Consider the following 17,118-nt stretch of genomic DNA (forward strand, 5'->3'; position numbering starts at 1 on the left):
TAGTATAGGACAAGCCCAGGGTTCTGTTCTTTTATTCAGAGAAGTGCTTTGACAGGGAAATGTTGAAAGCAAATTTGGTTTCTATGCATAGCCATTCGGTTTACCATTCTGAACAGGCCATTGTGAGCTGTCTAGAAAGGTTCTTGTGAGGTTTATTCTAGAGTGCTGAGCATGAAATTCTGTAATGGTTCATTTTGTTGTTTTTTTTGTTTTTGTTTTTGTGAGGCAATTGGGGTTAAGTGACTTGCCCGGGGTCACACAGCTAGTAAGTGTTAAGTGTCTGAGGCGGGATTTGAACTCAGGTACTCCTGAATCCAGGACCAGTGCTCTATCCACTGAGCCACCTAGCTGCCCCTCATTTTGTTTTTAAACAAATGGTATAGATTAGTAGACAGAGCAACAAAGGGCAGCATTTGGGGTCTCTCAATCCTAATCTGGGATCAGATACTGAGTCATTGTGTGACCTTGGGTAAATTACTATCCAGCCCGAATGGTAGAAGAATGAAAACTATACCACAATAAATATTAATTGAAAAAAACTAGAGGTCTTTTTAGACTGGAGAAGAGGGGGTTGGGGAAAAGCAGGGGCAAAATATTATTCTGTCTTCAAATATTTTAAGGGCTGTCATTTAGAACGAAGCTTCTTAAACTGTGGATCATGACCCCATATGGGGTCATATAACTGAATGTGGGGGCTGTGAAAATGTTGGCAACAATAAAAGGTTATGTCTACCTACTTTATATTCCTATATACCCAGGGTCACAAATGGAAAAAGTTTAAGGAGCCCTGATCTAGAACACTTGTTCAACTTAATCCGTTTGGCCCCTAGTGGCAGAACTGGACCAATTGGTAGAAATTACAGAGAGGTTTATTTTGTTTCAAGATATGGGAAAATGTCCTAACAAGAAGTGCTGTCCACAAATGGAATAAGTTGACCTAAGGAAATAGTGAGTTCTGGGTCACTGGAGATAGTCAAATGGCATTGGGATAGTCATTTGACAAGATTCTCCTTCAGGTACAGGTTGGACTAGAAGGACTTTTTTTTTGGGGGGGGGGTGAGGCAATTGGGGTTAAGTGACTTGCCCAGGGTCACACAGCTAGTAAATGTTAAGTGTCTGAGGCCATATTTGAACTCAGGTCCTCCTGACTCCAGGGCTGGTGCTCTATCCACTGCACCACCTAGCTGCCCCTCTAGAAGGACTTTTAAGGTCACTCTGAACACTGAGATTCCATGAATTCACAATAATTCTTTGGCCTCAATGTTCTGTCATTAAAAGAGATAACCAGTAAGTGTTCATCCTTGTGTTCCTGGGGAAAGAATGCTGACTTTGGAGTCAAAGGGCCAGACTTCAGATGCTTGCTTTGCTACTTGGGACTTTGACTTTGGGTATATCACTTAAATTCTCATGGCCTTACTTCCTTCGTCTATAAAGAGAAGGAATTGGCCCACATGGCCACTATAGTATCTCCTTGCTATAAATTTATGGTCTCATGTTTTACTGGTAATCCAGCCTCAGGAGCTGCCTGACCTATTTGGCTTCCTCACTTGGTGTAAGACTCATAATTTAATGTCTTGTTGAAGATGATGAAAATGCCTATACCAATAAGAACTAGTTTATTGGCTAAGATTTATTGATTTTTTTAAAATCAAGGAATGTTCTAACTTTATTTATATTAAGGGAGAAAGTAAAAAATAGAGTAGATAAATAAAGGCAATCCATGTTTGACAGAAGTAAAACCATAAATTAGACAGAAATCTCAAAAACACAAGGGACAGATTTAAGAGGTGGAAGTTAACTGTTTTCCATCTGACACAGAACAGTGCATAAACAAAAGCAAGCCAGCTGTTTTAGACTACCTCTTCCCTTTTCCCCTAAAAACCTCTGAAATCTACATCCATTTCAGTAATAGCCAAAATCAACTTACAATCATAGTTCATCTCCCCCACAAAGATAATATTTGATCATAGGCATCTATATTCTAGTCCAGGGCTTCTTAAACTTTTTTCACTCATAACCCCTTTTCACCTGAGAAATTTTTATGTGACCCCAGAGATTAGAAAGATAGATATCCTTGGATACATAGGTATTTAAAATAGGTATATATAACCTTTTACTGTTGCCAAATTTTTCTTGACCCCCACATTCAGGCTTGCAACCCACAGTTTAAAAAGCTAAGTGCTAATGCACTGGTCTGCTCATATCACCCTCCCCCTTAAAAATCTCTGGGAGCTTACTACTGTCTATTGAGTAAAGTGCAAAAACCTTGCTTACTACTACTAATAATAATAAGGCTTGGCCTATCCATTCTTTTTTCATGTTATTCTAATTCTTGGAGTCTGTTCCAACCAAACTACATTAGTCAGAGTCCTTTGATCTAGGCCTTGCCTGACTCCATGCCTTTGCTAATGACACTCATTCCTGGATCACCTTTTTGATAAAATATGAGATTCTTGAATTCTCTCCACCACCACCACCACCACCCCAATCACACTCTAAGTTTCCCAAGAGCAAACTTTGGGTCACTCAATTTCGTGTCACTAGTGTCTTTAGCAATAAGGATCAGCCACTGCACTACAACTTAAAGTCTTAGAGAGATGCAGGAAGCACATAGTATGAATCAAAGGCAGAACTTAAATCCAGGTCTTCTTGATTCCAATGCCCGGCACTAAAGACACTTCAGAACCTTCTCCTTACCAGGTTTTGCTGAGCGCCTGCTTTCTTCTACCTTTTTCTACTTTTCATCCAGGTCTCAGCAATTATTTTGGCTTTTTACTCCACTGATACATATACTCATCTTCACTGTTGCCATAACACCCACAGAACTCCCTTCCCACCTTTAGGAGAAAGGAGTAAGTAAGGATCATCCCCTTCTCAAATCCAGTGTAAGATCATCAATTGAGAGACAGGAAAAAATTCTAGCTCATCTACTCTAACCCCCTTATTTTAAAGACTAGGAAACACAGTTCCAGAGAGTTTAAATGATTTAAATAAATCTGCTGAAGCAGATTGTAACTTCAATTTAATAAGTGGTCTTTAAGTGGGTGCTATTCATCACCCCAAGTCCAAATAGGCAGACCAACCTGCTTAACCTTTCTGAATCTAGTTAGGTTAATCTTCAGGCAACAGACATGAGGTCCATTGTTGGACCTGTACCGCAGGTCTTTCCAGAACGATAGTACCTTTCAGACTTTGTGTTCTGGTATAGAGAATATAGGTATAACTTCCACAGTGGGATGATGAACCAGAGCGGAATTTCAGTGGAGAAAAGGGGGAATATAATTCTGATACAGCGTAGAATATGATGAGGGGGGATGAACAAAAGAGAGGTCTAAACAAGTGCTAATAAAATTGTGAGAAGGCACAGCTCTCTTTCATCTGAGGAGATCGGGGAAGGACACATGGAGAAGGTAGCACTTGAACTGAACATTGCAGAAAGCATAAGGTTCTGAGAGGCAGAGATTTGGAGGGATTTGGGGCATGGGTAAAAGTCTATGCTAGTGTTTGAAGGCAGGACACGTGGGGACACAGTACAAGAACAGGGACAGAACATCTTCAACAAGGAACAGACAAAACAGATTATCCAAGATGATTCACAGTCCAGAAAGAGAGAAGACATTAAGACAGTTGGAAGGCTGAATACCCCATTCTTTCCCCTGGAAATCCTTTAAGGCTTAATTTAAAAGTCATGTCCTTGGGGCAGCTAGGTGTGGAAGTAGATAAAGCACCAGCCCTGGATTCTGGAGGACCTGAATTCAAATCTGACCTCAGACACTTGACACTTACTAGCTGTGTGACCCTGGGCAAGTCACTTAACCCTCATTGCCCGGCAAAACAAAACAAAAAAGTCATTTCTTCTTCTCAATCTTCATAGCACTTTGTATTCTTTGAAGAGATCTAGGAAGTATCTCAAAACTCTCATAAGCACACCCAGTGGTCCCATCCCCTATCATTTATATTATATCTATTTTTGTATAATCTTATATCCCCTGATAGATCAGAACTTCTTAAACTTTTTCCATTCATAACCCGTTTTCGCTGGAGAAATTTTTACTCCACCTGGGTATAAAGGCATATAACAAAGCTGCTTAGCCTTTTACTGCTGCCAAATTTGGGGGGACCCCTACATTCAGTTACTCGATCCCATATGGGGTCATGACCCATAGTTTAAGAAGCTAGGTAATAGACTACAAAGGCAGAGTCAACAAAATCAAAACTTATACCCCCCCCCCAAAAGCCACAATATGACTTCAGTAATGTGGTAAAAATCAAATTTTGGCCCTCACAGTAAGAAGCAACTAGCTTCTGTGATAAACTGCTAACCAAGCTGGTCAAACATCAATGCACTAAAGTTCCACTTAACACCCATTAAATTGGCAAAGTTGACAAAAAAAGGAAAATAAAAAATGCTGGAGGTCATATAGGAAAATTCACACTATTGTTAGAGTTATGAACTGGCCCTGCCTTCTGGAAAGCAGTTTGAAACCATGCCCCAGAAGCTAATAAAATATGTATACCCTTTGACCCAGCAATAGCACTACTAGGTTGATACCCCCAAAGAAATCAAAGAAAGAGGAAAAGGACCCATGAGAAAAGAGGGAGAAAGGGAAGAGAAAGGAATAAGCATTTATATATTGCTTACTATGTGCCATGCACTGCGCTAAGCACAACCCTTTAAGGTTTTGTGTGTCTGAGGCTGAATTGAACTCAGGTCTTTTTTTTTTTTTAGTTTTCAACATTTGTTTATATAAGATTTCAATTTCAAATTTTTCTCCCTCCCTCCCCTCCCTCTCCCCCTCCCCTAGACAGCAGGTAATCTGATATAGGTTATATATATATATATATATATATATATACATTAAACATATTTCTTCATTAGTCATGTTATAAGAGAAAATCAGAGCAAAAAGGAAAAACCTCAATAAAGAAAAACAACAGCACCAAAAACAAAAGAAATAGTATGGTCCAATAAGCATCCATATTCCACAGTTCCTTTTTTTTTCCCCTGGATTTGGTGAGCCTTTTCCATCATGAGTCCTTTGGAACTTTCTTGTACCATTGTATTGGTGAGATGAATCTAGTCTATCACAGTTGATCAACACATAATGTTGATGATACTGTGTATAATGTTCTTCTGGTTCTGCTCATCTCACTCATCATCAGAACTCAGGTCTTTTAACTATAAGCTCAGTCTTCTATCCACTGTGCCACCCAAGTGCCTTTATAAAATGTACAAAATGAGCTCCTTTTGGAGGTGGGAAAAAATGGGAAACTGATGGAGTGAGTACCTATCAACTGGTGAATAGCTAAACACATTATGGTATATGAATGTGAAGGAATACTATTGGTGTTATAAGAAATAATGAAAGGAGTAGTTTCAGAGAGACCTGGAAGACCTTTATGAACTAATGCAGAATGAAGTGAGCAGAAAGAAGAGACAAATTTATATAATAACAAAAATATTATAAAGACAAACAACTCTGAAAGACTTTGGAATTAACGCAATGACCATCTAAGATTCCATTGGTCTCACTATGAAACATGTTAGCTACCTCCTTACAGAGAAGTGATAGATTAAGACATATATATGTACACACACACATATATAGAAGGTGGGCCAAAAATCACAATGTTTTAATAACTTTTTCAAAGTTTTTTTCTTTATTTTTTGCCATTTATAAGATTTTATTTTTCACTATATAATTTCCTATATATACACACTATATGATGTTACATATACAGAAAGAGACAGAGAGGGAAGGAGGGACAGCGTGAGCTAATTCAGGTATTTGTTGTGCTTAATTACATAAGTGTGTGTCTGTGTGCATGTGTATATGTCACAAGGGCTTTATTTTTCTTTTCCTTTTCAGCAGAGGAGGAAGGTAATGGGAGAGAATATAAATTCTGGTTAACTGGAAAATAAAATTTAATTTTTAAAAACTTTGGAAAAAATAGTATCAAAATCTTGTGAACTGGGGAGGGGGGGGGAGGACTAGGTGGCGCAGTGGATAAAGCACGGGCCCTGGATTCAGGAGAACCTGAGTTCAAATCCGGCCTCAGACACTTAACACTTACTAGCTGTGTGACCCTGGGCAAGTCACTTAACCCCCATTGCCTGAAAAAAAAAAAAAAAAGGAAAAAAAATCTTGTGAACTCAATTCAAAAAGACAAATTACATATTGAAAGGTGTTTTTTTATAAATATTTTTAAATAAAAAGTTTTGAGTTCCAAATTCTATCCCTCCTTCCCTCCCTGAGGCAGTAAGCAATCAGATATAGGTTATACATGTGCAATTATGTAAAACATTACCACATTAGTCATTTAGTGTAAGAAAATTCAAATGAAAGAAAGAAAGCGAAGAATACCATGCTTCAGTCTGTATTCAATATGAGTTCTTTATTTGGAGGTGGATAGGATGCTTCATCATTAGTCCTTTGGAATTGTCTTGGATCATTGTATTGATGAGAATAGTTAAAACATTCATAGTTTTTCATCCAACAATGTTGCTGTTACTGTGTACGGTGTTCTCCTGGTTCTGCTCACTTCACTCTGCATCAGTCCACTTAAGTCTTCCCAAGTTTTTCTGAAATCATCCTGCTCGTCATCTCTTATAGCACAATAATATCCCATTACAATCATATAACATAGCTTGATTAGCCATTCCCCAATTGAAGGGCATTCAAAAGATTTTTTTTTAATGTTTAAAAAAGGACAATAGATTGGTCACCCTAGTTTTTTATTCTTTGCATTCCTCTTAGCACAAGGACTTGTATATAACAGATGCTTAATAAATGGTTGTTGAATTAAATTTTGATATAAATGCATAACACATTAACAATTTAAGAATGGGACCTTTGACATCTGACTACCTCAGAGAACTGCTAAATGAAACTGTTAAGAGCTATGTAAATATTGATTGTTATTGTTTCGTTAATTATTACCTAGTCCTTTATTTTACTTATGAGGAAACTGAGCCCCACAGTGGGGAAGAGGCTTGCTCAAAATTATCAGCTAGAGGAGGGCCTGGCAACCAGGTGACACTTTTGTAATTATTCGTTGTATCCCCACAGGTCTTGGTAGGATGCACTAAATACTTGCTTACTAGACAAGAGGACTTTACAATGTCTTCGGTAGGTAGAATTCACAGTCGGCAAACAATGAAAGGCAGTATAATGCAATTCAGCTTGCCAAACATTTATTGACTACCCTACCGTGTTCAAGGGTTTGCAATTCAAGAAGTAGTTTTGTTTTTTTTTAAGTATGTAGCCGGCAGTGTAGTGGCCTGACTGATCTGGAGAAGGAGAGATAAGGGGTGCTGGAGGGCAACCTGAAGACTCGGGGGAGCAAAGGGAATTTAAGATAAGGAGAGGCCAGCTGAAATGGGCAGCTCTAGAAAAAAGGCGGCAAACAGCCTCTACCTCCGCTGCTTCTCCCTCTCCAAGATTAGATTCACCCAATTACCTTCAACCCAATCGTGAGTCTCTGGACACGCCCCTCAGACCTGGGCTCTCCTTCCACCGCGTCCCCACCTCCATGGCTCGTATGCACCACGTGCCTCCTTCCCCCACTCAGGCCCGGGGATGGGTTGCACCCTGGCCTCGCTGTGGTTCTCGCTCGGTGACATTTTGTCCAGTGTCCCGCCCGTAGGCCACCCCAACCTGCTCCATCCTGCACTCACCCACTGCCCCTCGGGCTTCTCCTCTAGTCCTTGATCAACTAGCGGCACGGCCTTAGCGGACCTGAGCATGCCCTGGCCCCGCCCCGCAGCCTCCATGGCCCCGCCCCTGGCCCGAAGACCACGCCCCAGGCCTGCCTCTCCTTGATTTCCCCGCGGGTCGCAGGCCCTCCCCACGCTTGGAAGATGGCGGCTTCCTTGGGAAGGTTACTTCGGGCTTCGGTGAGTGGCCTGGGGTGAGGGACGGAGGCGGCGCGGCCCCCCAGACGCTCTCTCTTGCTATATGGGCTCGACCCCCAGCTTCCACGCTCCCTCTGCCGGCCCGGAGAAATGTCCAGCCCCGGGGCCTGGCCGCAGGACGGGGCTGAGCGGGTCGCTGCCCGCACCGTGCGGCTGGATAGAGACCTCCTGTGCTGCCCACCTGCTTGCATGCCAGGAACAGAGACCAGCCCTCCGCTAACGCATCGCCAGCCCCCTCCTTCCAATTCTTCCCCCATTCCCCCTTCTCTTCCTCCTCCATGTGCCTTTTCTCTAGCTCCCAGAGCAAAGACTTTCCTCTTTATTTAGCCCTCCAGCCTTTAAAATAGTACCCATCCCCCCATGACCCTTCATTCTCCCCCATCCCCCAGGGCAATGCCTGTGCTCTCTGTCCGTCCTTTTTGTCTCCCAATCCTCCACCCGACCCCTATCCTGCATTATCTTCTAGTCCAACCTGCCTTCCCCCTCCCCCTTCCATATTCTCTCTCTTGGACCCAGTCTACAGCTATCTCTCTTTTGTGTCTCTTCTTGCTGCTGCTGATCCTTTCACAAGGGACTGCCCAGATCAACTTGATAAATGCCTGACATTTTGTCGATTATTTGTAGGGTTCGATTCAACAGACACTGTATGACTGGCACCGTGCTAGAGGGCTGGGACACAAAATGACAATTTCTGCCCTCAAGGGAACTTTGGAAAGGTCTTCTTTTCCTAATCAAAACTATTGTTTGTGTAGAAATAGACCCGTGTTCAGAATATAACACCTAGAAGGTTGCCTAAATAAACAAAATGCTCTAGACTGGAGTGCTTGATTAGCTGGCACTATTGGCTATGTTGTACCCCCTTAGGGGCAGCTAGGTGGCACAGTGAATAGGTGGATAGAGTGCTGGGCCTGGAGTCAGACTCCTCTTCCTGAGTTCAAATCCAGCCTCAGATACTTACTAGCTGTGTAATCCCGGGCAAATCACTTAGCCTTGTTTGCCTCAATTTCCTCATCTGTGAAATGAGCTGGAGAAGAAAATGGCAAACCAATGCAGTATCTTTGCCAAGAAAACCCCAAGTAGGGGTCATGAAGAGTGGAACATTACTCAGCAACAACAAAAAAACCTTTTTGTAACAAGTCTCTTTCCTCTCCCTTGTTTTGTGTGGCAGAAAGATGTTTAAAAGCTTGGAGAATTAAAGAATGCTGAGCTCTTCTTTACTAATTAGAATTGCTCACTGGGGCCAGGGACATTGAGAGATGTTAGGCCCCCTATAATCACTTTTCTCTGTGTTTCTGCTGGTTTCCTGATTCTAGCCCTACAATAGAATGGTTTTTTGTCTGTATTTTATTTGCAATGAGAAAAAGTAACATTTCACTTAACAGGTGGCACGGCATGTGAACTCCTTTCCCCTGGGGATTTCTGCAGCCTTTAGGCCTGTTGCGACTAGAAACACATTCCCAGCCAAGATTATGCCCACAACTGCTACCCATTCAAAATTTTCCTTCAGCACTAGTAAGTCCTCTCCATTATGCTCCATTATTGATACAAAAGTAGAAAATGACACGTTTGTATATGCCACTTTTCTTGGGTGGATGTTGTAGGTTGTGGTGTAGAGGAGCAACTGAGCCCTCAGATTTTTTGATTCAGCATTTTGTTATTTATATTGTAAATGTTTGCAAACATCCATCATATTCAACATAAAATAGAAATTCATTTTGAAATTCATATTGTATGCCATAGGCTATGAACTTTGCTACCGTCAAATTTCAGATATATAAAGCATTTTTAATGGCTTCGAAACCGTATGTATATGAGGGCAGCTAGGTGGCGCAGTGGATAATGCATGGGTCCTGGATTCAGGAGTACCTGAGTTCAAATCCGGTCTCAGACACTTGATACTTATTAGCTGTGTGACCCTGGGCAAGTAACTTAACCGCAGTTGCCTCACCAAAAAGAAAAAGAAAATGTATAATATCACTGAATCTTGTCCTGTGCAGGAGTAAATTACTAAGTTGGTCTTTGTATAAAAAGTTCTTAAAGTCAGACTTTAAAATACCTCAAGAAAATCATTGGGAAGCTTTGTCCAGTAACATATATATGTTTACCTATTTATGGAAGGAAGAGTTGTCCTGAACTGAAACTTTCGATTAACATCTGTATTAATTATTAATGAAGGGTTTCCTTAAGCACTGAGAGGTTAAGTGACTTTCAGATTCACAACCAGTATATCTGGCAAAGGTGGGGCTTGAATTCTACTAATCATTTCTATATACATCTATATTTTTAAGGTTCTTCAATTTACGTGCCTGCTGTCACCCAGCATGCTCCATATTTTAAGGGTACAGCTGTCGTCAATGGAGAATTCAAAGAAATAAGCCTTGATGACTATAAAGGCAAATATTTAGTGCTTTTCTTCTATCCTCTTGATTTGTAAGTATAGTTTCCATAATGCTCTTATGTTATGCTTTGGTCAGACAGAGAGTCTCTATTCTCTTAGAGGCTTCTCTCATATTTTCATGAGTGAGGAATTCCTTATGAGTTTTTATTTTGAATGTCCTTTAGTACAGCTTGAGTCTGTTACTAGTTAAGAAGTGATAACACTTGGGAATGAGAATCATTCCATATGATGATTATGGTTTTAAAGTAGTTGAACTTGTATATTCCAAAGTATCATTGTAAAAGTACCTATTTCTGGGGGCAACTAGGTGGCACAGTGGATAGAGCACTGGCCCTGGATTCAGGAGGACCTGAGTTCAAATCTGGCCTAAGACACTTGATACTTACTAGCTGTGTGACCCTGGGCAAGTCACTTAACCCTCATTGCCCTACCAAAAAAAAAATTTAGTAAAAGTGCCTATTTCTAATTAGTTCTAAAACTTAAACAATTTTCTTATTTATGCAAAATGTATCCGTGTAATGGCTTCATTGCTTCAAATAATCCATCATTTCATTGATGTGAGCCCTCACTACACCAAAACACACTTCACAACCCCTTCATAAATGATCTTTATTCATTGCTGTGGCCAAGTAAATCACAAACTAGTGGGAAACTTTCTAGAAGCGCCTCCAAATTTTAGGGGACTGTATGATGTGGAGAAAAGAAATACTAGATTGGTGTCAGAGGACCTGTGTTCAAATTCTGACTTAATGGAGGTAAATATAAGATTGTCCTAATCATCTTTTTTTCCCTTTCTAGCACTTTTGTGTGTCCAACAGAAATTGTTTCATTCAGTGACAAAGCTAATGAATTTCATGATGTGAACTGTGAAGTAGTTGCTGTTTCAGTGGATTCCCAATTCAGCCATCTTGCCTGGATAAATACACCAAGAAAGGTATAAGACTGAACTATAGATTTAACCACTACCCAAATAGTCCTCAAAAGACTTAGAGACATGGAAAGTAAAAAGGCTCTGAAACCACTCTAGCAGGATTGCCACTATAATTCTTAAAAACTTACTGTTAATATGTTAACAGCCTTAAAATGTTATTTGATGAAATCTCAGAAATCTCCCATATAGTATAAAAAAACTACATGAATATTTAGAAACATCTTTGGTTAAATCCAAAGGCCTTTAATCAGCATAGGAAAAATACAAAAAGTACAAGAGAACGAGATAAAGGTAAATTAAGGAGGAAACATCCCCTGTCATCTATTTCCTTCCTTTCTTTTCTTAGGCCCAAATACCTAAGGTAACTTCACTATTACCAAGTGTAAGGGACTTTTCTGTAAATTAAAAAAACAATAGAGCCTTCCTCAGAATTATTTAGAACAACAAATTCCAAGCTAAGCTACTAGAGTTGAATTATTGCTTTTTCTTACAATTACAAATAACTATAAACTGCTACTTCATTATTCCTCCTAGTTTATATTCTGCTGCATAGTAAGTCTTCAATTAGAGAAGAATTTGAAGATTTGAAAAAATGCTACATAATTTCATCTGCAACAATATTTTAATTTTAAAAGTTTTAAATTATTTCCTACTGACTGCTAAATAACTGAAAGGGCATTATGACCTTGGTTATTTGGGATTTCTTTTCTTCTAAATTCAAACAGATAAGTTCATCATTATCTTTTTGAGGTCTTGTGTTTTCCAAGGTCAGATAGTTTTATGCAAACCTACTAAATCACAATATTATCCAATAATATTTTGACAAGCAAGGTTATACATAGAGGCAAAGTGGAAAGAATTTCCTTATGTAAGAATTTACAATTGGTATCTGAAAAAGGGGATCTGTAAATTTTATATTCTAGCATCAAGCATGTTGGTTAAGTTATATAGTAATACTGATTTTTAAAATTTTCGTTAGAGTGGTGGTTTAGGCCATATGAATATTGCGCTCCTATCAGATTTAACCAAACAAATTTCCCGAGACTATGGAGTTCTACTTGAAGGACCTGGCCTTGCATTAAGGTAATCGCCTGTTGCTTGTTAACCTTGATTTGCCTGTACAAATTAATGCCACAATAATTCTTACAGATGTAAAACTTGGTAAAGCATTTAAAAATATTTATTATTATTGCAATAACAGTGAAAGCTTGTTTTCATGTAATGCTTAAAATTTTTTGAAGCACTTTACAAATCTTCTCTCATTTTTTATCCTAATCTTTCAAAAACCATTTTATTCAACAGTGTTAAGTGCTGGGGAGAATAAAAAGATCAGTTAGCTGACTAAGTAGAAAAGGATAAGAACCAATCGCTATAATAAGAGGCAGAGGCAGAATGTGATAAGGGCTAAGAAGGTTCAGAGAAGGTTCCCCCTCTCTAACCAAATATGATTTGTATCAAAAAAGAATTAGTGAAGGAAGTAGCCTTTGAGGTGGGTCTTGAACCCGTGGAGTTATTGTGGGGATTATGTAAAATAATGTTTGTGAAAGTACTTGGAAAACTAAAATACTAGGGGAGTGTAAAGTGGTGTAATTGTTACTGCTCTGTACTAGTAGCGAATTTTATATACTGCTTTGTAGTTTACAATGAAAATAACAGCTGATATTTGTATAAAGTACTTCAAGGTTTATAAAGTACTTTACAAACATTTTCTCATTTAATCCTCACAACAACCTTGGAAGGGAGGTGCTGTTACTTTCTCCATTCCACTGAGTCTGAAAAAGCTTAAGTGATTTGCCCAGGTCTGAAGGAAAATTGGAACTCAGGTCTTCCTGACTCCCAAGTCAAGCATTCTGTTCACAAACAGCACTGCCTCTCATGAAGAAAATGCTCTCTTTATAACAATCTTGTGAGGTAGGTAGTGCAAGTATTATTTTCCTTTTGCAGTTAAGGAAACTGAGGATGCAATAGAAGAGAATGTTCTTGAGGGCAGAGACTGTTTTTCATTTTGTTTGTATTGTATGGGGCTAAAATTCTAGCTATATTATCTACAATACGAGTGGTCGCCAATAAATTATAAGCTTTAGCGAGAGTATTTAAGTGTTTAAGTATTTATTAAAGAGCATTAGGATCAGAGAGAAAGGTAAAAATCTAACTGTTTCTAAGAGACCCCCCTCATCCAACCCACTGACCCACCATGGCAAGGTCAGGAACAAAAAGGACCCAAGGCTTCCTCCTTCCTCCCAGAAGCCTCTTGTGAAACTGGGAACATCCCCCCCACACACACACACACACAGCTCCAAGCTAATTGGCTGGTAGCTTTGATAGACAGTACCCACGAGCAAACGTCACTTCCTGATGCCAAAGACCTGACCGCATGGCTTGCCCTCAGACACCTTCTCATGGCAGAGCTTTCCTACAGTAACTCCAGCAGGTGGCATCATTCCAATCGTTACAGTATTCTCCCTCCTTGTAGGCAATTAATAAATTTGGATTGAATTGAATACATGTTAAATGACATATCCAGGGTCATAGAACTAATATTTGCTAGAGTTGAGACTCCAGTCCAAGTGTTTGAATAACTCCAATGTGCTTTGCATTACATAGTGCTTCCATGAATTCTTAGTAGTTCTCTTTCCATTTCACTGAATGACCTATTCATTAAATAAAAGTATTCCCCAAAGTTATTTTTTTGGTCTTCTCCCCTTTTGCCATATTCTGTCCTTTGGTAATTTCATCCACTCCCCTGGTCTCTATGGTTGCCTCCCAACCTCTTTTCTGTAGCCATCCATTCTAATTTCCTGCTAGAAGCATATCCTATACATATACTGGAGGCATCAAAGGGGCAGTGAAAACTCATTTCTGAGAGACCAATTCTTCTCTGCCTGAATACTAATAGGTAGTAACTCTTTGAATGCAGAGGTCTCTTCATAATTGACCCTAATGGAGTTATCAAACATATGAGCGTCAATGATCTCCCTGTGGGCCGAAGCGTGGAAGAAACTCTTCGTTTGGTGAAGGCATTCCAGTTTGTGGAAGTGCACGGAGAAGTCTGTCCAGCAAATTGGACACCAAATTCACCTACGGTATGTTTAATTTTAAAATTGATTTTAGCATTCAGAAACACTCCAAGAGTAGAATTCATTGATCTCTTTGCTGCCAGGAACACTGGCCTGAAAAGCCTATAAGGGCAAGAAAAGTAGAGGCTTCAGAATGGAGATTAAGATTGTATATAAAGGACTGAATTTGATCATAGATTATATTGTAGAAGCCAGGAAGCAGGAAGGATTCCCTACCATGATCTTGGAAAGTATTCATGTAACTTTTTTATGTTAAGCTATTATTTTTTATTTCTTTATTTCTTTTATTTCTTTTTAAAAAATTAATCTTTCAAGTAATTTTTTAAAAATTAAAATGCCCTTCCCAATCTCTTCACCCTCAACTCCTACTAAGTAAATTTTCAAAAATCCTTCAGTATTTATCTACATAGTCTGGCAAAGCAAATCCCTATTATTAGCCATGTGCAAAAATGGGTGTCCCTTTCTGCATTTTAAGTCCCTCGCTATTCACCGTCATTCTTTTGGACTCACAGTTTTATCATTGAATTAGTCAAAGTAATTCTTTGAAAGGCTTTTTTTTTTTTTGGTCTATAATGTTATCATTGAATAAATTGTTCTCTTAGTTCTTCTCACTTCAGTCTGCATTAGTTCATACATGTGTTTCCAGGTTTCTCTAAAATTTTCCATGTCATTCTTGTTATGACACAATAATATCAGTTTCTTTAACCATTCCCAGAGGAAGACTAACCCTCACTTTCCAATTTTTAGCTATCATTAAAAGAGCTGCTATAAATATGTTGTTGTTTTACACGTTGTGCCTTTTCCTTTTTTTTTTTTTTTGCAGGGGGGCGGTGTGTCTAATAATGATATAGCTGGGTCACTGTTTAATAACTTTTTGAGCATAATTCTAAAATGGTTGGACCAGTTTATAGCCCCACAAACAATACACTTGTGTACCTTTCTCCTGCCCCCCACCCCCCAAGCCTTTTGAAACATTTGTCAGTTTCCAAAAAGGATCGACAAAAAATGTCGATCTGATAGGTATGAGGCAGAACTTAGAGGTTCTGGAGTTTTTTTTCTTTTTGAATCACTTTTTTGGGGGAGGGGGCGCTGAGGGTTAAGTGACTTGCCCAGGGTCACACAGCTCGTAAGTATCAAGTGTCTGAGGCCAAATTTGAACTCAGGCCTCCTGAATCCAGGGCCGGTGCTTTATCCACTGTACCACCTAGCTGCCCCAATCACTTTTTAAAGATCTGAAATTAGAAATTGAATCTTTGAGGGGAAGATATAGTTCACAATAAGTCATAACTGTACCACTAAAATTTATGTATTTTCAGATCAAGCCATCTCCGACTGCTTCCAAAGAGTACTTCGAGAAAGTGAATAAATAAATGATACCATGTATTGAAGACCTGCACAGCGCTTTTTAAATTATGAAGAAACCACAAATTGGAATCTACAATAACATGCAAAAAAAATTACTGCATATAGAAGTGTAGAATATATACAACTTCTGCTTGTATCTGTGCATCCCAAAATGCTGTTTTCATAAAATTTCCCCCCTAAACTATTTAACCTTAATAGTTGATGCTAGTTCAAAGATCCTTTAGTACCAAATACTTGCTTTTTCCCATAGTTCTCCTTTACAGATTGCATTTACCATATATTTGATGTCTTCATTCGAACCAAGAGGTTCTCTTGAATTTGTAGGCTAAAGGAATTGTTCATTGCCTCCATATGCACAAATACCAGTGTGGCAAACCTTTAATCAGGATGCTTTGAGGGTCTTGAGTTTTATAGGTAAACAGGTATAGCTGCTTTCCCTTTACTGAATATCCCTTTGCAGATTTATTTTTTAATTGAACTATAGTCCTTTCTCCATAAAGTGAATGTCCTGCAATTAAGGATAATAATGTCAGAGGTCTAATTTGACTCATGGCACATTTGAGTATAAGACAGGTATGAAGTATATTTGTTTTTAAAAATCCAACACTTACAATGGTAAGTTAAAAATAGTTAATCACGGAGGGCAGACCAGAGATTTTTAATTCAGGGTTCATTTCACCATTATTTGATGTTTAAGTGAACTTTATGTCTTGATACATTTCAAAACTATTTAATTTTATTATAAAAGATATCCGTTGAACCCCAGAATTGCATATTAATGCTGCTTTGGAAATGATTATTGAACATTTATTTTTCTAACTGGTGAATAACTCTGTATGTTCTATAATCAAGAATAAAGAAAATTTAACGTATTTTTACATTGTTGCAGCTCTTTAACACCCGGGAGAGGATGAAGTGGGGAAGGGGCACTATAGGGGTCAGGGTTGGGGAGCGGAGCTAGACCCAGGTGGGGTCGAAAAGGCACCTGAGGCCGAAGAGGAGGAAGCACTTCTAGCAAGGTGTTATCCACTCCCTTGAAATTTCCCTCTCTGGCATCTCTGACAGGATGGAGCCCAACGTCCCTCTAACTCAGACTCGACCATCCAAACAAGGTGTGGAACGGGTCTGCCTCTTGGGGACCGCACAGGAAGTCTTCTAGCAGAGGCTGGATAACCACTTGTGTATATTTTAGAGGGGTGGAGTAGGTGAACCGAGAGGCCTCCTAACCCCGTGACTTTGGACAGCTTTGAATAGAGTAGCGATGACCAGGTGTGGAAAGGGCGCGGAGTGTAGAATGGAATGTACGGGGCCACGTGGACGCTATCAGCGTTTCTGAATTTGTCCTGAGGCTTAGAGATTGCCAGTCACTCCTTCCGGTTCCTCTGCCCCAACTGGGGCAGCAGCTACCAAGTCGATTAGGGAATTGGAATGA

At 39.5% G+C, this 17,118-nt stretch overlaps 1 protein-coding gene across 1 annotated transcript; it reads left to right on the top strand.

Annotated features, from left to right (window-relative positions):
* Window positions 1-7,646: 7,646 nt before the first annotated feature.
* Window positions 7,647-16,551, top strand: PRDX3 (peroxiredoxin 3). The gene is made up of 7 exons (XM_043988814.1): window positions 7,647-7,897; window positions 9,298-9,427; window positions 10,204-10,345; window positions 11,112-11,247; window positions 12,224-12,327; window positions 14,162-14,327; window positions 15,638-16,551. Exons 1-7 carry the CDS (start codon window positions 7,862-7,864, stop codon window positions 15,689-15,691), a joined length of 768 nt encoding a protein of 255 aa, XP_043844749.1. The 5' UTR covers window positions 7,647-7,861; the 3' UTR covers window positions 15,692-16,551.
* Window positions 16,552-17,118: the final 567 nt, after the last annotated feature.

This window comes from Dromiciops gliroides, chromosome 2, assembly GCF_019393635.1.
Source record: "Dromiciops gliroides isolate mDroGli1 chromosome 2, mDroGli1.pri, whole genome shotgun sequence".
NCBI lineage: Eukaryota > Metazoa > Chordata > Mammalia > Microbiotheria > Microbiotheriidae > Dromiciops > Dromiciops gliroides.